At 47.3% G+C, this 21,309-nt stretch overlaps 2 protein-coding genes across 6 annotated transcripts in view; one reads left to right on the top strand and one right to left on the bottom strand.

Annotated features, from left to right (window-relative positions):
- The window catches only part of TFR2 (transferrin receptor 2), a 150,091-nt gene extending 140,784 nt beyond the window's left edge, over window positions 1-9,307 (top strand). For all 3 annotated transcript variants that reach the window (XM_056569953.1, XM_056569952.1, XM_056569951.1), the window contains 4 exons: window positions 640-724; window positions 920-1,147; window positions 1,469-1,609; window positions 7,535-9,307. In XM_056569953.1, the coding sequence (XP_056425928.1) occupies window positions 640-724; window positions 920-1,147; window positions 1,469-1,609; window positions 7,535-7,768 (688 nt within the window). In that variant the 3' untranslated portion in view covers window positions 7,769-9,307. The remainder of the gene's footprint in view (window positions 1-639; window positions 725-919; window positions 1,148-1,468; window positions 1,610-7,534) is intronic.
- LOC130367530 (zinc finger CW-type PWWP domain protein 1-like) overlaps window positions 1-21,309 on the bottom strand; it is a gene marked incomplete at its 5' end in the record, with an annotated part of 119,911 nt that overhangs the window by 23,742 nt on the left and 74,860 nt on the right. The window contains 3 exon segments of one of the 3 annotated variants that reach the window (XM_056569954.1): window positions 20,244-20,386; window positions 20,469-20,564; window positions 20,643-20,697. In XM_056569954.1, the coding sequence (XP_056425929.1) occupies window positions 20,340-20,386; window positions 20,469-20,564; window positions 20,643-20,697 (198 nt within the window). 3 annotated transcript variants of the gene reach the window in all.

Genomic DNA, 21,309 nt, shown 5'->3' with positions numbered 1-21,309 from the left:
CATTTTACTCGTAGTACAGATTCTGTAATCTGAGGATCCGTCCGTGTAGAGTTTAAAATCTGTGACCATCGTTCAGTTCACTGTTCAGTCCACCATTCAGCCCACCGTTCAGTTCATCGTTCAGTTCACCGTTCAGCCCACCGTTCAGCCCACCGTTCAGCCCACCGTTCAGCTCACCGTTCAGCTCACCGTTCAGCCCACCGTTCAGCCCACCGTTCAGCTCACCGTTCAGCCCACCGTTCAGCTCACCGGTTAGCTCACCGTTCAGCCCACCGTTCAGTCCACTGTTCAGCTCACTGTTCAGCTCACCGTTCAGCTCACAATTGGTCTCCCACCACTGGGTCATAGAACATTGGACAGGTCTCTTAGGGGAAGGATTCTGTCCCTCTCAGTTTGGTGACAATTGGTGAACAGAAGGGGACGCACAATCATACCATTCTGACCTGATCCGATCCACAATTTGGTACATGCCACCGATTGGCGCTGGGTACTTTGACCATCTGTAGATCTTGATTTGCACCTTCTTACTGCTCATCCTTCTTGGTGTACCAGTCTCAATGTTGAGGAGCAGAGCTTGGAATTATCTGAGTATAAATGTTGTAGATGATGAGATCCTGACCCCATGACCTCTCTCCGCAGCATGGCTCCTCTCAGGAAGGACAGCAGTGCCTTTGCTTTCACTGCATTTGCCGGGGTTCCTGCACTGGAGTTTTCTTTTGTGGAGGTAACATCGTCATCCAGTCCTCTATCTACTATCCTTGTCCTCATACACTGTGATCTACACCAGAGGTCCACGACCCAGTCCTCAAGGTCCAGAACAGGGAATATTTACATCCTGCACTGTTGGTGGTCCTGGAGGATTGGGTTGGGGACCTCCGCTCTGTACTCTATTAGTAAAGGTTTCATTCATGTCCTCTAGAACTTGAAGCCGTATAAGTTCCTGGACACGAAAGACGATACATATCAGAATCTGAACTCCATCATGAACAATCGTCTTCCATCGGTCGCTCTCAGTGTGGCCCAGGTTGCCGGACTCGCTCTGATCAAGCTTTCCCATGACCACATTCTTCCCCTGGATTACACCGCATACAATGAGGTCCTGCTCAAACACTTGGTGAATTTACAGACTTATCAGGACAAGCTGAAGGTAAGGGTCCAAATTATGGTCGAGGAGAACAGCGAAGAATCGGTCCAGCGCTCCTCAGATACTAGTCTTACAGTCCTAAAAAGGTATTTCTGAAGGCAGGTCCAGACTATGGACTATCTCCAGTCATCATGTCTATCCTCCTTGTTCCCACCCCAGAGGGTCCAGCTGACCCTGATAGATAACCTTCCACATATTCCTCCTCGCTGTTCTTCATAGTCAGACATAGTCACACTGTATAGTTCCTGTAGCCCGGAAGAATTTAAATGTTTTAGGGTATCGGGGAGAGCGGCCATTTACATCATACCATGTTTTGTCTTGCAGACCCGGGGTCTCACTTTTGAGTGGCTGTATTCTGCTCGGGGGGATTACAATCGAGCGACACAAAGACTGAGAAAAGCCATTACCCATTCTGATCTCCACAATGAGAAGGTCATCCAGTTCTTCAATGTGCGCATCATGAGGGTGAGTGACTTCTGTGGGACCATTATGAGGGTGAGTGACTTCTGTTGGGACCATTATGAGGGTGAGTGACTTCTTTGAGGACCATTATGAGGGTGAGTGACTTCTGTGGGAGTATTATGAGGGTGAGTGACTTCTGTGGGAGTATTATGAGGGTGAGTGACTTCTGTGGGAGTATTATGAGGGTGAGTGACTTCTGTGGGACCATTATAAGGGTGAGTGACTTCTGTTGGGACCATTATGAGGGTGAGTGACTTCTGTTGGGAGTAGTATGAGGGTGAGTGACTTCTGTTGGGACCATTATGAGGGTGAGTGACTTCTGAGGGAGTAGTATGAGGGTGAGTGACTTCTAAGTAGTATGAGGGTGAGTGACTTCTGTTGGGACCATTATGAGGGTGAGTGACTTCTGAGGGAGTATTATGAGGGTGAGTGACTTCTGTGAGACCATTATGAGGGTGAGTGACTTCTGTGGGATCATTATGAGGGCGAGTGACTTCTGTGGGACTATTGTGAGGGTGAGTGACTTCTGTGGGAGTATTATGAGGGTGAGTGAATTCTGTGGGACCATTATGAGGGCGAGTGACTTCTGTGGGACCATTATGAGGGTGAGTGACTTCTGTGGGACCATTATGAGGGTGAGTGACTTCTGTGGGACCATTATGAGGGTGAGTGACTTCTGTTGGGACCATTATGAGGGTGAGTGATTTCTGTTGGGACCATTATGAGGGTGAGTGACTTCTGTGGGAGTATTATGAGGGTGAGTGACTTCTGTGGGAGTATTATGAGGGTGAGTGACTTCTGTGGGAGTATTATGAGGGTGAGTGACTTCTGTTGGACCATTATAAGGGTGAGTGACTTCTGTTGGGACCATTATGAGGGTGAGTGACTTCTGTTGGGAGTAGTATGAGGGTGAGTGACTTCTGTTGGGACCATTATGAGGGTGAGTGACTTCTGTGGGAGTATTATGAGGGTGAGTGACTTCTGTGAGACCATTATGAGGGTGAGTGACTTCTGTGGGATCATTATGAGGGCGAGTGACTTCTGTGGGATCATTATGAGGGCGAGTGACTTCTGTGGGATCATTATGAGGGCGAGTGACTTCTGTATGACCATTGTGAGAGTGAGTGACTTCTGTGGGAGTATTATGAGGGTGAGTGAATTCTGTGGGACCATTATGAGGGTGAATGACTTCTGTGGGACCATTATGAGGGTGAGTGACTTCTGTGGGACTATTGTGAGGGTGAGTGACTTCTGTGGGAGTATTATGAGGGTGAGTGAATTCTGTGGGACCATTATGAGGGCGAGTGACTTCTGTGGGACTATTGTGAGGGTGAGTGACTTCTGTGGGACCATTATGAGGGTGAGTGACTTCTGTGGGACCATTATGAGGGTGAGTGACTTCTGTTGGGACCATTATGAGGGTGAGTGATTTCTGTTGGGACCATTATGAGGGTGAGTGACTTCTGTCGGAGTATTATGAGGGTGAGTGACTTCTGTGGGAGTATTATGAGGGTGAGTGACTTCTGTGGGAGTATTATGAGGGTGAGTGACTTCTGTGGGACCATTATAAGGGTGAGTGACTTCTGTTGGGACCATTATGAGGGTGAGTGACTTCTGTTGGGAGTAGTATGAGGGTGAGTGACTTCTGTTGGGACCATTATGAGGGTGAGTGACTTCTGAGGGAGTAGTATGAGGGTGAGTGACTTCTGTGGGAGTATTATGAGGGTGAGTGACTTCTGTGAGACCATTATGAGGGTGAGTGACTTCTGTGGGATCATTATGAGGGCGAGTGACTTCTGTGGGATCATTATGAGGGCGAGTGGGAGTATTATGAGGGTGAGTGAATTCTGTGGGACCATTATGAGGGTGAATGACTTCTGTGGGACCATTATGAGGGTGAGTGACTTCTGTGGGACCATTATGAGGGTGAGTGACTTCTGTGGGACCATTATGAGGGTGAGTGACTTCTGTTGGGACCATTATGAGGGTGAATGACTTCTGTGGGACCATTATGAGGGCGAGTGACTTCTGATGGGACCATTATGAGGGTGAGTGACTTCTGTGGGACCATTATGAGGGTGAGTGACTTCTGCGGGATTATTATGAGGGTGAGTGATTTCTGTTGGGACCATTATGAGGGTGAGCGATTTCTGTTGGGGACCATTATGAGGGTGAGTGATTTCTGTTGGGACCATTATGAGGGTGAATGATTTCTGTTGGGACCATTATGAGGGTGAGTGACTTCTGTTGGAGTATTATGAGGGTGAGTGACTTCTGTTGGGACCATTATGAGGGTGAGTGATTTCTGTTGGGACCATTATGAGGGTGAGTGACTTCTGTTGGGACCATTATGAGGGTAAGTGACTTCTGTTGGGACCATTATGAGGGTGAGTGACTTCTGTGGGAGTATTATGAGGGTGAGTGACTTCTGTTGGGACCATTATGAGGGTGAGTGATTTCTGTTGGGACCATTATGAGGGTGAGTGATTTCTGTTGGGACCATTATGAGGGTGAGTGACTTCTGTGGGAGTATTATGAGGGTGAGTGACTTCTGTTGGGACCATTATGAGGGTGAGTGACTTCTGTGGGAGTATTATGAGGGTGAGTGACTTCTGTGGGACCATTATAAGGGTGAGTGACTTCTGTTGGAACCATTATGAGGGTGAGTGACTTCTGTGGGAGTAGTATGAGGGTGAGTGACTTCTGTTGGGACCATTATGAGGGTGAGTGACTTCTGAGGGAGTATTATGAGGGTGAGTGACTTCTGTGAGACCATTATGAGGGTGAGTGACTTCTGTGGGATCATTATGAGGGCGAGTGACTTCTGTGGGACTATTGTGAGGGTGAGTGACTTCTGTGGGAGTATTATGAGGGTGAGTGAATTCTGTGGGACCATTATGAGGGTGAGTGATTTCTGTTGGGACCATTATGAGGGTGAGTGATTTCTGTTGGGACCATTATGAGGGTGAGTGATTTCTGTTGGGACCATTGTGAGGGTGAGTGATTTCTGTTGGGACCATTATGAGGGTGAGTGATTTCTGTTGGAACCATTGTGAGGGTGAGTGATTTCTGTTGGGACCATTATGAGGGTGAGTGATTTCTGTTGGGACCATTATGAGGGTGAGTGACTTCTGTTGGGACCATTATGAGGGTGAGTGACTTCTGTTGGGACCATTATGAGGGTGAGTGACTTCTGTGGGAGTATTATGAGGGTGAGTGACTTCTGTTGGGACCATTATGAGGGTGAGTGATTTCTGTTGGGACCATTATGAGGGTGAGTGACTTCTGTTGGGACCATTATGAGGGTGAGTGACTTCTGTTGGGACCATTATGAGGGTGAGTGACTTCTGTGGGAGTATTATGAGGGTGAGTGACTTCTGTTGGGACCATTATGAGGGTGAGTGATTTCTGTTGGGACCATTATGAGGGTGAGTGATTTCTGTTGGGACCATTATGAGGGTGAGTGATTTCTGTTGGGACCATTATGAGGGTGAGTGACTTCTGTGGGAGTATTATGAGGGTGAGTGACTTCTGTTGGGACCATTATGAGGGTGAGTGACTTCTGTGGGAGTATTATGAGGGTGAGTGACTTCTGTTGGGACCATTATGAGGGTGAGTGATTTCTGTTGGGACCATTATGAGGGTGAGTGACTTCTGTTGGGACCATTATGAGGGTGAGTGACTTCTGTTGGGACCATTATGAGGGTGAGTGACTTCTGTGGGAGTATTATGAGGGTGAGTGACTTCTGTTGGGACCATTATGAGGGTGAGTGATTTCTGTTGGGACCATTATGAGGGTGAGTGACTTCTGTGGGAGTATTATGAGGGTGAGTGACTTCTGTTGGGACCATTATGAGGGTGAGTGACTTCTGTGGGAGTATTATGAGGGTGAGTGACTTCTGTGGGACCATTATAAGGGTGAGTGACTTCTGTTGGAACCATTATGAGGGTGAGTGACTTCTGTGGGACCATTATGAGGGTGAGTGATTTCTGTTGGGACCATTATGAGGGTGAGTGATTTCTGTTGGGACCATTATGAAGGTGAGTGACTTCTGTTGGGACCATTATGAGGGTGAGTGACTTCTGTTGGAGTATTATGAGGGTGAGTGACTTCTGTTGGGACCATTATGAGGGTGAGTGACTTCTGTTGGGACCATTATGAGGGTGAGTGACTTCTGTGGGAGTAGTATGAGGGTGAGTGACTTCTGTTGGGACCATTATGAGGGTGAGTGACTTCTGAGGGAGTATTATGAGGGTGAGTGACTTCTGTGAGACCATTATGAGGGTGAGTGACTTCTGTGGGATCATTATGAGGGCGAGTGACTTCTGTGGGACTATTGTGAGGGTGAGTGACTTCTGTGGGAGTATTATGAGGGTGAGTGAATTCTGTGGGACCATTATGAGGGTGAGTGACTTCTGTTGGGATCATTATGAGGGTGAGTGATTTCTGTTGGGACCATTATGAGGGTGAGTGATTTCTGTTGGGACCATTATGAGGGTGAGTGATTTCTGTTGGGACCATTGTGAGGGTGAGTGATTTCTGTTGGGACCATTATGAGGGTGAGTGATTTCTGTTGGGACCATTGTGAGGGTGAGTGATTTCTGTTGGGACTATTATGAGGGTGAGTGATTTCTGTTGGGACCATTATGAGGGTGAGTGACTTCTGTTGGGACCATTATGAGGGTGAGTGACTTCTGTTGGGACCATTATGAGGGTGAGTGACTTCTGTGGGAGTATTATGAGGGTGAGTGTCTTCTGTTGGGACCATTATGAGGGTGAGTGATTTCTGTTGGGACCATTATGAGGGTGAGCGATTTCTGTTGGGACCATTATGAGGGTGAGTGATTTCTGTTGGGACCATTATGAGGGTGAGTGACTTCTGTGGGAGTATTATGAGTGTGAGTGACTTCTGTTGGGACCATTATGAGGGTGAGTGACTTCTGTGGGAGTATTATGAGGGTGAGTGACTTCTGTGGGACCATTATAAGGGTGAGTGACTTCTGTTGGGACCATTATGAGGGTGAGTGACTTCTGTGGGAGTAGTATGAGGGTTAGTGACTTCTGTGAGACCATTATGAGGGTGAGTGACTTCTGTGGGATCATTATGAGGGCGAGTGACTTCTGTGGGACTATTGTGAGGGTGAGTGACTTCTGTGGGAGTATTATGAGGGTGAGTGACTTCTGTGGGACCATTATGAGGGTGAGTGACTTCTGTGGGACCATTATGAGGGTGAGTGACTTCTGTTGGGATCATTATGAGGGATAGTGATTTCTGTTTGGACCATTATGAGGGTGAGTGACTTCTGTGGGAGTATTATGAGGGTGAGTGACTTCTGTTGGGGCCATTATGAGGGTGAGTGACTTCTGTTGGGACCATTATGAGGGTGAGTGATTTCTGTTGGGACCATTATGAGGGTGAGTGATTTCTGTTGGGACCATTATGAGGGTGAGTGACTTCTGTTGGGACCATTATGAGGGTGAGTGACTTCTGTTGGAGTATTATGAGGGTGAGTGACTTCTGTTGGGACCATTATGAGGGTGAGTGACTTCTGTTGGGACCATTATGAGGGTGAGTGACTTCTGTTGGGACCATTATGAGGGTGAGTGATTTCTGTTGGGACCATTATGAGGGTGAGTGACTTCTGTTGGAGTATTATGAGGGTGAGTGACTTCTGTTGGGACCATTATGAGGGTGAGTGACTTCTGTTGGGACCATTATGAGGGTGAGTGACTTCTGTTGGGACCATCATGAGGGTGAGTGACTTCTGTTGGGACCATTATGAGGGTGAGTGACTTCTGTGGGGACAATATGAGGGTGAGTGACTTCGGTGGGGGTATTAGCAAAATCTTCTGTTTAGATGAATTTTTTTGAACATCTTAGTTTTTTGCCCCAGACTTGAACTTCTGCCCCTCCTCATCTTCCACAGGTGGAGTTCTATTTCCTTTCTCAGTATGTATCCGCCATTGACTTTCCGTATCGGCACATCCTCCTGGGTCGGGGGGAGCATACCCTGGAGGCCCTGATGGAACATCTCACTGAGGATCAGGAGGACATCGATGACAGTCGACTACGGAAGCAAATCGCTCTCTTCACGTGGACCTTGGAGGGAGCTGCCAATGCCTTGAGTGGGGAAGTCTGGGAGGTTCAAAGAAGTTTCTAGTACCCAGAAATGTGGAAACCTTCTTCACGCTTGGAAATGTCTAAATATATTAATCAGTGGCCGGAATCACCATAAATGTGTAAAACGTTCTCGCTCCAGCTATAGCAGGTGCCAGGAATGATGAAGTAATTCCTATCAGCGACAGGGCTCGCTATAACTGTTACCACTTCATTGTCTGGTGCCATCTACAGGGGAATTCTATATTACATATATCTCCTCCATGAGTCCTTGTCTCCAGAGTGCCCCCTTAAGTGCTGCTCCGAACTTTACAACATTGAGTTTACAACCTTTTGGCATAGACTGCCAAGCTGCTTTACTGCTGGAGTCTAATGTGATGGACCTCTCCAAGAGTCTAACGTGATGGATCTCTCCAAGAGTCTAACGTGATGGATCTCTCCAAGAGTCTAATGTGATGGATCTCTCTGAGAGTCTAACGTAATCAATCTCTCCAAGAGTCTAACGTAATGGATCTCTCTAAAATCTAATGTGATGGATCTCTCCAAGAGTCTAATGTGATGGATCTCTCCGAGAGTCTAACGTAATCAATCTCTCCAAGAGTCTAACGTAATGGATCTCTCTAAAATCTAATGTGATGGATCTCTCCAAGAGTCTAACATGGTGGATCTCTCCAAGAGTCTGATGTGATGGATGTTTTCAAGAGTCCAACGTGATGGATCTCTCTAAAGTCTAATGTGATGGATCTCTCTAAAGTCTAACGTGATGGATCTCTCCAAGAGTCTAATGTGATGGATCTCTCCGAGAGTCTAACGTAATCAATATCTCCAAGAGTCTAACGTAATGGATCTCTCTAAAGTCTAACGTGATGGATCTCTCCAAGAGTCTAATGTGATGGATCTCTCCGAGAGTCTAACGTTATCAATATCTCCAAGAGTCTAACGTGATGGATCTCTCTAAAATATAATGTGATGTACCTCTCCAAGAGTCTAACGTGATGGATCTCTCCAAGAGTCTGATGTGATGGATGTTTTCAAGAGTCCAACGTGATGGATCTCTCTAAAGTCTAATGTGATGGATCTCTCTAAAGTCTAACGTGATGGATCTCTCCAAGAGTCTAATGTGATGGATCTCTCCGAGAGTCTAACGTAATCAATATCTCCAAGAGTCTAACGTAATGGATCTCTCTAAAATCTAACGTGATGGATCTCTCCAAGAGTCTAACATGGTGAATCTCTTCGAACAGCATCTATAAGGTTCTGAGTTTTGGACCATCTCAAGGACTTGGACTCCCCAATGGACATGGACATCCACCAATGTTCCTTCTTGACGTGTCTGCACGTCATGTGAGTAGGAGGAGGAGACATTTCCCTTGTTGCTTCTGCCATTGCTTTGTTTGGCTGCCGCTCTGGTCTTGCTTGTCGCTGTTGCCGATTTTTATGCCGACCAACCAGTCGGGATCACGGTTTATCACTGACAGTGCTCAGTAGAACTGTACTTTGTTGTGTGGCTGATGTTTTCCCATTGTTGCTATGTCATCTTGTGTTTTTTTCCAATAAAAGTCGAGTTGCTTTGTTAAAAAAATATGATCTAAATAACAAGAAACCTAAAGTCCTTCATCTCATCCACCACTTCTAGCACCAGGCTGGACTTCCATTGTCCTCTAAGTAGCCTGATCTGTTCTTCCAAAAGATGCTGGTCTCTGCCGATCATATATGGAATCTAATGAAGATGACATGTGACCATGATGGGTGGAGCGGATCAGAAATGGATGGACATGGTCAGCAGCCATACTGTGGCATTAACATGAGGCTCATTGGCTATTAAAGGAAAAGTCTCATGGAAAAAACGTATCCCCTACTATCATGATAGGGGATAACTTTTAGATTGCTGGTGGTCTGAGCGCAGGGGCCCCCAAGATCTCCTGTATGAAGCCCCCGAAGATAGCCAAACGGCTCTCCCATAGAGATATAAGGAGGGGGCGTAGCACAAGGCATACACAAGAACCTCTAGATTATTCTCTAATAACAGCCCATGTTATACTATAAAAAACCTTGGAGATCTTCTTTAAAGGGGTACTCCAGTGGAAAAAAAAAGTTCTGAAATCAACTGGTGCCAGAAAGTTCTACAGATCTGTGAATAACTTCTATATAAAAATCTTAACCCTTCCAGTACTTATCAGCTGCTGTACGCTCCACAGAAAGTTGTGTAGTTCTTTCCAATCTGACCACAGTACTCTCTGCTGACACCTCTGTCCATGGCAGGAACTGTCCAGAATAGGAGCAAGTCCCCAAAGCAAACCTCTCCTGCTCCGGACAGTTCCTTACACAGGTGTCAGCAGAGAGCACTGTGGTCAGACTGGAAAGGCCTACACAACTTACCGTGGAGCATACAGCAGCTGATAAGTTCTGAAAGGATTAAGATTTTTTATATAAGAAGTAATTTACAAATCTGTTTAACTTTCTGTCACCAAGTGATTTGAAAACATTTGTTTTCCACTGTGGTACCCCTTTAATTATTGACCAGTGTTAACAGCACTCTGCCCTAAGGCAGACTGTACAAGAAGAGTGATGACTGGCCGCACAGAGTTAAGGAGGAGACCTCTGTTGACCATTTAGAGGCATCAGACCACTGGATTGCACCACGGGAGTCCAATGAGAGCTTCCTACACCTCCCGACAAATATCATTTTTTCCTTAACATGCTGTGATCAGCATCTAAAGGGTTAATGGCAGGCGGCATCGGTGTGCCACTGACTGTGACAGCCGTCACTCACCATCTATGAAGCTCCTCCAGTCACTTTATAGATAGATAAAACTGAATGGCGTAAATATACATAATATCATGTTAACATAAAGTATTTCCGCTCATGACAGGAAGGGGTTAAAAACTTTGGCGCATTTATGATGAAAAAGAACAAAAACAGGAAATCAAACTTTCATAAGGAACCAAACCCAGCAACTCTTGGCCAAACCCAGGCACTCTCCTCCAACATATAGGGCCTGGTGTACTACAGTAGAATCTCCCAATAGTGGACACTCATGGGGAATAAAAAAGTGTCCGCTATCGAGAGATGTCCCCTATCGAGAGATGTCCCCTATCGAGAGAAGTCCCCTATCGAGAGATGTCCCCTATCGAGAGATGTCCCTAATTGAGATGTCCCCTACTGAGAGATGACCCCTATTGAGAGATGTCCCCTATTGAGAGATGTCCCCTATTGAGAGATGTCCCTTACTAAGAGATGTCCCCTATTGAGAGATGTCCCCTTTTGAGAGATGTCCCCTATTGAGAGATGTCCCTTACTAAGAGATGTCCCCTATTGAGAGATGTCCCCTATAGAGAGATGTCCCCTATTGGGGAAAAGGCTCAAAATTCTCCCTAAATGACAGAATACTGTGACGTTTAATCTCCCCTTATCCCCCCCCCCCCCGTGTATCATTTCACCCCCCTTTATACCCTGTGCCATCTTATTCCCTGTGCATTGTGCCAAATTATCACCCCCCCCCCCCCCTTAGCCACATAATTTCCTATTGGTTCCCCCCCTGTGCCATTTCATTTCCCCTTCATTACCCTCTTTGTAAATTCATCACCACCCCCCCCCCCCTCTCTTGATGAAGTGGCACAGGGGGATAAAAGGGGAATTAAGGAAATTATGTGGCACAGGGGGGAATGAAGGGGGGGGGGGGGGGGGAATGATTTGGCCCAGGGGAATTAAGTGCCAGGAGGGGGGGGGGGGGGGAGGGTTAGTGGGGTGAATGATGTGGCCGGGAACGTACAGAAACAGGAGGTCACTGTATAAACATCAGTCTTCTGCTTCTGTGCCGGGGCTTCTACAGGGGGGGGGGGGGGGGGAACAGTGGGCCCCTTACTGGGTTATTGGCTGTACCGGCCGTGTCCAAGGTAGGGTGGCACATAAGCCTGGTTGTCCCCTATTGGGAGTGTTTTGTCCCCTATTGGGAGTGTTTTGTCCTCTCTATTGGGAGTGTTTTGTCCCCTCTATTGGGAGTGTTTTGTCCTCTATTGGGAGTGTTTTGTCCCCTATTGGGAGTGTTTTGTCCCCTCTATTGGGAGTGTTTTGTCCCCTCTATTGGGAGTGTTTTGTCCCCCTATTGGGAGTGTTTTGTCCTCTATTGGGAGTGTTTTGTCCCCTCTATTGGGAGTGTTTTGTCCCCTATCAGGAGTGTTTTGTCCTCTATTGGGAGTGTTTTGTCCACTATTGGGAGGTGTCTGGAGGTGTCCCCTATTGGGAGGTGTCCCCTATTGGGAGTGTTTTGTCTCCTCTATTGGGAGTGTTTTGTCCCCTATTGGGAGTGTTTTGTCCCCTATTGGGAGTGTTTTGTCTCCTCTATTGGGAGTGTTTTGTCCCCTATTGGGAGTGTTTTGTCCTCTATTGGGAGTGTTTTGTCCTCTATTGGGAGTGTTTTGTCCCCTATTGGGAGTGTTTTGTCCCCTCTATTGGGAGTGTTTTGTCCCCTATATTGGGAGTGTTTTGTCCTCTATATTGGGAGTGTTTTGTCTCCTATTGGGAGTGTTTTGTCCCCTCTATTGGGAGTGTTTTGTCCCCTATTGGGAGTGTTTTGTCCCCTATTGGGAGTGTTTTGTCCACTATTGGGAGTGTTTTGTCCCCTATTGGGAGTGTTTTGTCCCCTATTGGGAGTGTTTTGTCCCCTATTGGGAGTGTTTTGTCCCCTCTATTGGGAATGTTTTCTACCCTCTATTGGGAGTGTTTTGTCCCCTCTATTGGGAGTGTTTTGTCCCCTATTGGGAGTGTTTTGTCCCCTATTGGGAGTGTTTTGTCTCCTCTATTGGGAGTGTTTTGTCCCCTATTGGGAGTGTTTTGTCCTCTATTGGGAGTGTTTTGTCTCCTATTGGGAGTGTTTTGTCCCCTATTGGGAGTGTTTTGTCCCCTCTATTGGGAGTGTTTTGTCCCCTATTGGGAGTGTTTTGTCCCCTATTTGGAGTGTTTTGTCCCCTATTTGGAGTGTTTTGTCCTCTATTGGGAGTGTTTTGTCCCCTCTATTGGGAGTGTTTTGTCCCCTATTGGGAGTGTTTTGTCCCCTATTGGGAGTGTTTTGTCTCCTATTGGGAGTGTTTTGTCCCCTCTATTGGGAGTGTTTTGTCCCCTCTATTGGGAGTGTTTTGTCCCCACTATTGGGAGTGTTTTGTCCACTATTGGGAGTGTTTTGTCCCCTATTGGGAGTGTTTTGTCCCCTATTGGGAGTGTTTTGTCCCCTATTGGGAGTGTTTTGTCCCCTATTGGGAGTGTTTTGTCCCCTATTGGGAGTGTTTTGTCCCCTATTGGGAGTGTTTTGTCCTCTATTGGGAGTGTTTTGTCCCCTCTATTGGGAGTGTTTTGTCCCCTCTATTGGGAGTGTTTTGTCCCCTATTGGGAGTGTTTTGTCCCCTATTGGGAGTGTTTTGTCCCCTATTGGGAGTGTTTTGTCCCCTATTGGGAGTGTTTTGTCCCCTATTGGGAGTGTTTTGTCCCCAATTTGGAGTGTTTTGTCCTCTATTGGGAGTGTTTTGTCCCCTATTGGGAGTGTTTTGTCCCCTATTGGGAGTGTTTTGTCCCCTATTGGGAGTGTTCTGTCCCCTATTGGGAGTGTTTTGTCCCCTATTGGGAGTGTTTTGTCTCCTATTGGGAGTGTTTTGTCCCCTATTGGGAGTGTTTTGTCCCCTATTGGGAGTGTTTTGTCCCCTATTGGGAGTGTTTTGTCCCCTATTGGGAGTGTTTTGTCCCCTATTGGGAGTGTTTTGTCCCTCTATTGGGAGTGTTTTGTCCTCTATTGTGAGTGTTTTGTCCCCTATTGGGAGTGTTTTGTCTCCTATTGGGAGTGTTTTGTCCTCTATTGGGAGTGTTTTGTCCCCCTATTGGGAGTGTTTTGTCCTCTATTGGGAGTGTTTTGTCCTCTATTGGGAGTGTTTTGTCCCCTATTGGGAGTGTTTTGTCCCCTCTATTGGGAGTGTTTTGTCCTCTATTGGGAGTGTTTTGTCCTCTATTGGGAGTGTTTTGTCCACTATTGGGAGTGTTTTGTCCTCTATTGGGAGTATTTTGTCCCCTATTGGGAGTGTTTTGTCCTCTATTGGGAGTGTTTTGTCCTCTATTGGGAGTGTTTTGTCCCCTATTGGGAGTGTTTTGTCCCCTATTGGGAGTGTTTTGTCCTCTCTATTGGGAGTGTTTTGTCCCCTATTGGGAGTGTTTTGTCCCCTATTGGGAGTGTTTTGTCCTCTCTATTGGGAGTGTTTTGTCCCCTCTATTGGGAGTGTTTTGTCCCCTATTGGGAGTGTTTTGTCCCCTCTATTGGGAGTGTTTTGTCCCCCTATTGGGAGTGTTTTGTCCTCTATTGGGAGTGTTTTGTCCCCTCTATTGGGAGTGTTTTGTCCCCTATCGGGAGTGTTTTGTCCTCTATTGGGAGTGTTTTGTCCTCTATTGGGAGTGTTTTGTCCACTATTGGGAGGTGTCCCCTATTGGGAGTGTTTTGTCTCCTCTATTGGGAGTGTTTTGTCCCCTATTGGGAGTGTTTTGTCCTCTATTGGGAGTGTTTTGTCCTCTATTGGGAGTGTTTTGTCCCCTATTTGGAGTGTTTTGTCCTCTATTGGGAGTGTTTTGTCCCCTATATTGGGAGTGTTTTGTCCCCTATTGGGAGTGTTTTGTCCCCTATTGGGAGTGTTTTGTCCCCTCTATTGCGAGTGTTTTGTCCCCCTATTGGGAGTGTTTTGTCTCCTATTGGGAGTGTATTGTCCCCCCTATTGGGAGTGTATTGTCCCCCTATTGGGAGTGTTTTGTCCCCTCTATTGGGAGTGTTTTGTCTCCTATTGAGAGTGTTTTGTCCCCTATTGGGAGTATTTTGTCCCCTATTGGGAGTGTTTTGTCCCCTATTGGGAGTGTTTTGTCCCCTATTGGGAGTGTTTTGTCCCCTCTATTGGGAGTGTTTTCTCCCCTCTATTGGGAGTGTTTTGTCCCCTATTGGGAGTGTTTTGTCCCCTATTGGGAGTGTTTTGTCTCCTATTGGGAGTGTTTTGTCCCCTATTGGGAGTGTTTTGTCCCCTATTGGGAGTGTTTTGTCTCCTATTGGGAGTGTTTTGTCCTCTATTGGGAGTGTTTTGTCCTCTATTGGGAGGGTTTTGTCCCCTATTGGGAGGGTTTTGTCCTCTATTGGGAGGGTTTTGTCCTCTATTGGGAGTGTTTTGTCCTCTATTGGGAGTGTTTTGTCCCCTATTGGGAGTGTTTTGTCCCCTATTGGGAGTGTTTTGTCCACTATTGGGAGTGTTTTGTCTCCTATTGGGAGTGTTTTGTCCTCTATTGGGAGTGTTTTGTCCTCTATTGGGAGTGTTTTGTCTCCTATTGGGAGTGTTTTGTCCCCTATTGGGAGTGTTTTGTCCTCTATTGGGAGTGTTTTGTCCCCTATTGGGAGTGTTTTGTCTCCTATTGGGAGTGTTTTGTCCACTATTGGGAGTGTTTTGTCCCCTATTGGGAGTGTTTTGTCCCCTATTGGGAGTGTTTTGTCCCCTATTGGGAGTGTTTTGTCCTCTATTGTGAGTGTTTTGTCCCCTATTGGGAGTGTTTTGTCCCCTATTGGGAGTGTTTTGTCCCCTCTATTGGGAGTGTTTTGTCCTCTATTGGGAGTGTTTTGTCCCCCTATTGGGAGTGTTTTGTCCCCTATTGGGAGTGTTTTGTCCCCTATTGGGAGTGTTTTGTCCCCTATTGGGAGTGTTTTGTCCTCTATTGGGAGTGTTTTGTCCTCTATTGGGAGTGTTTTGTCCTCTATTGGGAGTGTTTTGTCCACTATTGGGAGTGTTTTGTCCTCTATTGGGAGTATTTTGTCCCCTATTGGGAGTGTTTTGTCCTCTATTGGGAGTATTTTGTCCCCTATTGGGAGTGTTTTGTCCTCTATTGGGAGTGTTTTGTCCTCTATTGGGAGTGTTTTGTCCCCTATTGGGAGTGTTTTGTCCCCTATTGGGAGTGTTTTGTCCTCTATTGGGAGTGTTTTGTCCACTACTGGGAGTGTTTTGTCCCCTATTGGGAGTGTTTTGTCTCCTATTGGGAGTGTTTTGTCCTCTATTGGGAGTGTTTTGTCTCCTATTGGGAGTGTTTTGTCCCCTATTGGGAGTGTTTTGTCCCCTATTGGGAGTGTTTTGTCCTCTATTGGGAGTGTTTTGTCCACTATTGGGAGTGTTTTGTCCCCTATTGGGAGTGTTTTGTCCTCTATTGGGAGTGTTTTGTCCTCTATTGGGAGTGTTTTGTCCACTATTGGGAGTGTTTTGTCCCCTATTGGGAGTGTTTTGTCCTCTATTGGGAGTGTTTTGTCCACTATTGGGAGTGTTTTGTCTCCTATTGGAAGTGTTTTGTCTCCTATTGGGAGTGTTTTGTCTCCTATTGGGAGTGTTTTGTCCCCTATTGGGAGTGTTTTGTCCCCTATTGGGAGTGTTTTGTCCCCTATTGGGAGTGTTTTGTCCTCTCTATTGGGAGTGTTTTGTCCCCTCTATTGGGAGTGTTTTGTCCCCTATTGGGAGTGTTTTGTCCCCTCTATTGGGAGTGTTTTGTCCCCCTATTGGGAGTGTTTTGTCCTCTATTGGGAGTGTTTTGTCCCCTCTATTGGGAGTGTTTTGTCCCCTATCGGGAGTGTTTTGTCCTCTATCGGGAGTGTTTTGTCCTCTATTGGGAGTGTTTTGTCCACTATTGGGAGGTGTCCCCTATTGGGAGTGTTTTGTCTCCTCTATTGGGAGTGTTTTGTCCCCTATTGGGAGTGTTTTGTCCTCTATTGGGAGTGTTTTGTCCTCTATTGGGAGTGTTTTGTCCCCTATTTGGAGTGTTTTGTCCTCTATTGGGAGTGTTTTGTCCCCTATATTGGGAGTGTTTTGTCCCCTATTGGGAGTGTTTTGTCCCCTATTGGGAGTGTTTTGTCCCCTCTATTGCGAGTGTTTTGTCCCCCTATTGGGAGTGTTTTGTCTCCTATTGGGAGTGTATTGTCCCCCCTATTGGGAGTGTATTGTCCCCCCTATTGGGAGTGTATTGTCCCCTATTGGGAGTGTTTTGTCCCCTCTATTGCGAGTGTTTTGTCCCCCTATTGGGAGTGTTTTGTCTCCTATTGGGAGTGTATTGTCCCCCCTATTGGGAGTGTTTTGTCCCCTCTATTGGGAGTGTTTTGTCTCCTATTGAGAGTGTTTTGTCCCCTATTGGGAGTGTTTTGTCCCCTATTGGGAGTGTTTTGTCCCCTATTGGGAGTGTTTTGTCCCCTATTGGGAGTGTTTTGTCCCCAATTTGGAGTGTTTTGTCCTCTATTGGGAGTGTTTTGTCTCCTATTGGGAGTGTTTTGTCCCCTCTATTGGGAGTGTTTTGTCCCCTATTGGGAGTGTTTTGTCCCCTATTGGGAGTGTTTTGTCCCCTATTGGGAGTGTTTTGTCCCCTATTGGGAGTGTTTTGTCCTCTATTGGGAGTGTTTTGTCCTCTATTGGGAGTGTTTTGTCCCTCTATTGGGAGTGTTTTGTCCCCTATTGGGAGTGTTTTGTCCCCTATTGGGAGTGTTTTGTCCCCTATTGGGAGTGTTTTGTCTCCTATTGGGAGTGTTTTGTCCACTATTGGGAGTGTTTTGTCCCCTATTGGGAGTGTTTTGTCCCTCTATTGGGAGTGTTTTGTCCCCTATTGGGAGTGTTTTGTCCCCTATTGGGAGTGTTTCGTCCCCTATTGGGAGTGTTTTGTCCTCTATTGGGAGTGTTTTGTCCCCCTATTGGGAGTGTTTTGTCTTCTATTGGGAGTGTTTTGTCCCCTCTATTGGGAGTGTTTTGTCCTCTATTGGGAGTGTTTTGTCCTCTATTGGGAGTGTTTTGTCCTCTATTGGGAGTGTTTTGTCCTCTATCGGGAGTGTTTTGTCCTCTCTATTGGGAGTGTTTTGTCCACTATTGGGAGTGTTTTGTCCCCTATTGGGAGTGTTTTGTCCCCTATTGGGAGTGTTTTGTCCACTATTGGGAGTGTTTTGTCCTCTATTGGGAGTGTTTTGTCTCCTATTGGGAGTGTTTTGTCCCCTATTGGGAGTGTTTTGTCCCCTATTGGGAGTGTTTTGTCCTCTATTGGGAGTGTTTTGTCTCCTATTGGGAGTGTTTTGTCTCCTATTGGGAGTGTTTTGTCCCCTATTGGGAGTGTTTTGTCCCCTATTGGGAGTGTTTTGTCCTCTATTGGGAGTGTTTTGTCCACTATTGGGAGTGTTTTGTCCCCTATTGGGAGTGTTTTGTCCCCTATTGGGAGTGTTTTGTCCACTATTGGGAGTGTTTTGTCCCCTATTGGGAGTGTTTTGTCCCCTATTGGGAGTGTTTTGTCCTCTATTGGGAGTGTTTTGTCCTCTATTGGGAGTGTTTTGTCCCCTCTATTGGGAGTGTTTTGTCCTCTATTGGGAGTGTTTTGTCCTCTATTGGGAGTGTTTTGTCCTCTATTGGGAGTGTTTTGTCCTCTATTGGGAGTGTTTTGTCTCCTATTGGGAGTGTTTTGTCCCCTATTGGGAGTGTTTTGTCCTCTATTGGGAGTGTTTTGTCCCCTATTGGGAGTGTTTTGTCCCCTATTGGGAGTGTTTTGTCCCCTATTGGGAGTGTTTTGTCTCCTATTGGGAGTGTTTTGTCCCCTATTGGGAGTGTTTTGTCCTCTATTGGGAGTGTTTTGTCTCCTATTGGGAGGGTTTTGTCCCCTATTGGGAGTGTTTTGTCCACTATTGAGAGTGTTTTGTCCCCTATTGGGAGTGTTTTGTCCCCTATTGGGAGTGTTTTGTCCACTATTGGGAGTGTTTTGTCTCCTATTGGGAGGGTTTTGTCCCCTATTGGGAGTGTTTTGTCCACTATTGGGAGTGTTTTGTCCCCTATTGGGAGTGTTTTGTCCCCTATTGGGAGTGTTTTGTCCACTATTGGGAGTGTTTTGTCTCCTATTGGGAGGGTTTTGTCCTCTATTGGGAGTGTTTTGTCTCCTATTGGGAGTGTTTTGTCCCCTATTGGGAGTGTTTTGTCCTCTATTGGGAGTGTTTTGTCCACTATTGGGAGTGTTTTGTCCCCTATTGGGAGTGTTTTGTCCCCTATTGGGAGTGTTTTGTCCCCTATTGGGAGTGTTTTGTCCCCTATTGGGAGTGTTTTGTCCACTATTGGGAGTGTTTTGTCTCCTATTGGAAGTGTTTTGTCCCCTATTGGGAGTGTTTTGTCCTCTATTGGGAGTGTTTTGTCCCCTATTGGGAGTGTTTTGTCCCCTATTGGGAGTGTTTTGTCTCCTATTGGAAGTGTTTTGTCTCCTATTGGGAGTGTTTTGTCTCCAATTGGGAGTGTTTTGTTCCCTATTGGGAGTGTTTTGTCCTCTATTGGGAGTGTTTTGTCCCCTATTGGGAGTGTTTTGTCCCCTATTGGGAGTGTTTTGTCTCCTATTGGGAGTGTTTTGTCTCCTATTGGGAGTGTTTTGTCTCCTATTGGGAGTGTTTTGTCCTCTATTGGGAGTGTTTTGTCCACTATTGGGAGTGTTTTGTCCCCTATTGGGAGTGTTTTGTCACCTATTGGGAGTGTTTTGTCCCCTATTGGGAGTGTTTTGTCCCCTATTGGGAGTGTTTTGTCTCCTATTGGGAGTGTTTTGTCTCCTATTGGGAGTGTTTTGTCCCCTATTGGGAGTGTTTTGTCCCCTAGTGGGAGTGTTTTGTCCCCTAGTGGGAGTGTTTTGTCCCCTAGTGGGAGTGTTTTGTCCCCTAGTGGGAGTGTTTTGTCCCCTAGTGGGAGTGTTTTGTCCCCTATTGGGAGTGTTTTGTCCCCTATTGGGAGTGTTTTGTCCCCTAGTGGGAGTGTTTTGTCCCCTAGTGGGAGTGTTTTGTAACCTAGTGGGAGTGTTTTGTCCCCTATTGGGAGTGTTTCGTCCTCTATTGGGAGTGTTTTGTCCTCTATTGGGACATAGTGCCATAGTGCCCTCCTCCTCCTCCTCACCATAGTGCCCTCCTCTTCCTCCTCACCATAGTGCCCTCCTCCTCCTCCTCACCATAGTGCCCTCCTCCTCCTCCTCACCATAGTGCCCTCCTCCTCCTCCTCACCATAGTGCCCTCCTCCTCACCATAGTGCCCTCCTCCTCACCATAGTGCCCTCCTCCTCCTCCTCACCATAGTGCCCTCCTCCTCACCATAGTGCCCTCCTCCTCCTCCTCACCATAGCACCCTCCTCCTCCTCACCATAGCGCCCTCCTCCTCCTCCTCACCATAGCACCCTCCTCCTCCTCACCATAGTGCCCTCCTCCTCACCATAGTGCCCTCCTCCTCACCATAGTGCCCTCCTCCTCACCATAGTGCCCTCCTCCTCCTCCTCACCATAGCACCCTCCTCCTCCTCACCATAGCGCCCTCCTCCTCCTCCTCACCATAGCACCCTCCTCCTCCTCACCATAGTGCCCTCCTCCTCACCATAGTGCCCTCCTCCTCACCATAGTGCCCTCCTCCTCCTCCTCACCATAGTGCCCTCCTCCTCCTCACCATAGTGCCCTCCTCCTCCTCCTCACCATAGTGCCCTCCTCCTCCTCACCATACTGTGCTCCTCCTTCTGAAAGTGTTGGATAAAATCCTCCGGTCTGGTGGCTGCTCTGACTACGCTCCCGGCATCACCTGCACCAGGAAGCGGTTAACAGCAACACTTGACGTTCTTGCGCTTCAGGCGTCTCTTTCCGGCTGATAAGAGGAGACAGAATAGAAGTGGCGTTATATACAGAGGGTACTCAGGTAGGTCCTCCGGGCAGTGATGGGGCCCCACCTGTGGAGATGACGTCCTGTGGAGGGACCGGAGGACATGTTATCTCTTCTCCTCCTCGTACCTCGCCCCCTGGACAAACGTCACGCCGATCCTTGTCTGTAAATAAGGATTAGTGCTTGAAAAGAGAAGCATCTGCCTGCTGGCACTGGGTCATGTGACCCTCACCCTACTCACCTTCCTTTACCTCTTCCTTGTAGCGGGCTGAGGACCCATAGTACTGGATACGGTCCTAGAGGAGGAGAACCTGCCATTAATATCCATGGACACAAAAGATGGGACAATGCTCTGAGGCTGCGATCCAGGACCGGACCCGTACCGCACCCGGTCCTATATACAGGGGGCAAACTACCTATAGGGGTCCTACATATCCAGGACCGGACCCTTACTTACCGCACCCGGTCCTACATACAGGGGGCAAATTACCTATAGGGGTCCTACATATCCAGGACCGGACCCTCACTGCACCCGTTCCTACATACAGGGGTCAAACTACCTATAGGGGTCCTACATATCCAGGACCGGACCCTTACCGCACCCAATCCTACATACAGGGGGGCAAACTACCTATAGGGGTCCTACATATCCAGGACCGGACCCTTACTTACCGCACCCGGTCCTACATACAGGGGGCAAATTACCTATAGGGGTCCTACATATCCAGGACCGGACCCTCACTGCACCCGTTCCTACATACAGGGGTCAAACTACCTATAGGGGTCCTACATATCCAGGACCGGACCCTTACCGCACCCAATCCTACATACAGGGGGCAAACTACCTATAGGGGTCCTACATATCCAGGACCGGACTCTTACTGCACCCGTTCCTACATACAGTGGGC

Source organism: Hyla sarda, chromosome 4 (assembly GCF_029499605.1).
Source record: "Hyla sarda isolate aHylSar1 chromosome 4, aHylSar1.hap1, whole genome shotgun sequence".
NCBI lineage: Eukaryota > Metazoa > Chordata > Amphibia > Anura > Hylidae > Hyla > Hyla sarda.
The sequence above is the reverse complement of the archived record's forward strand: the minus strand, read 5'-3'. Positions and strand labels throughout refer to the sequence as shown.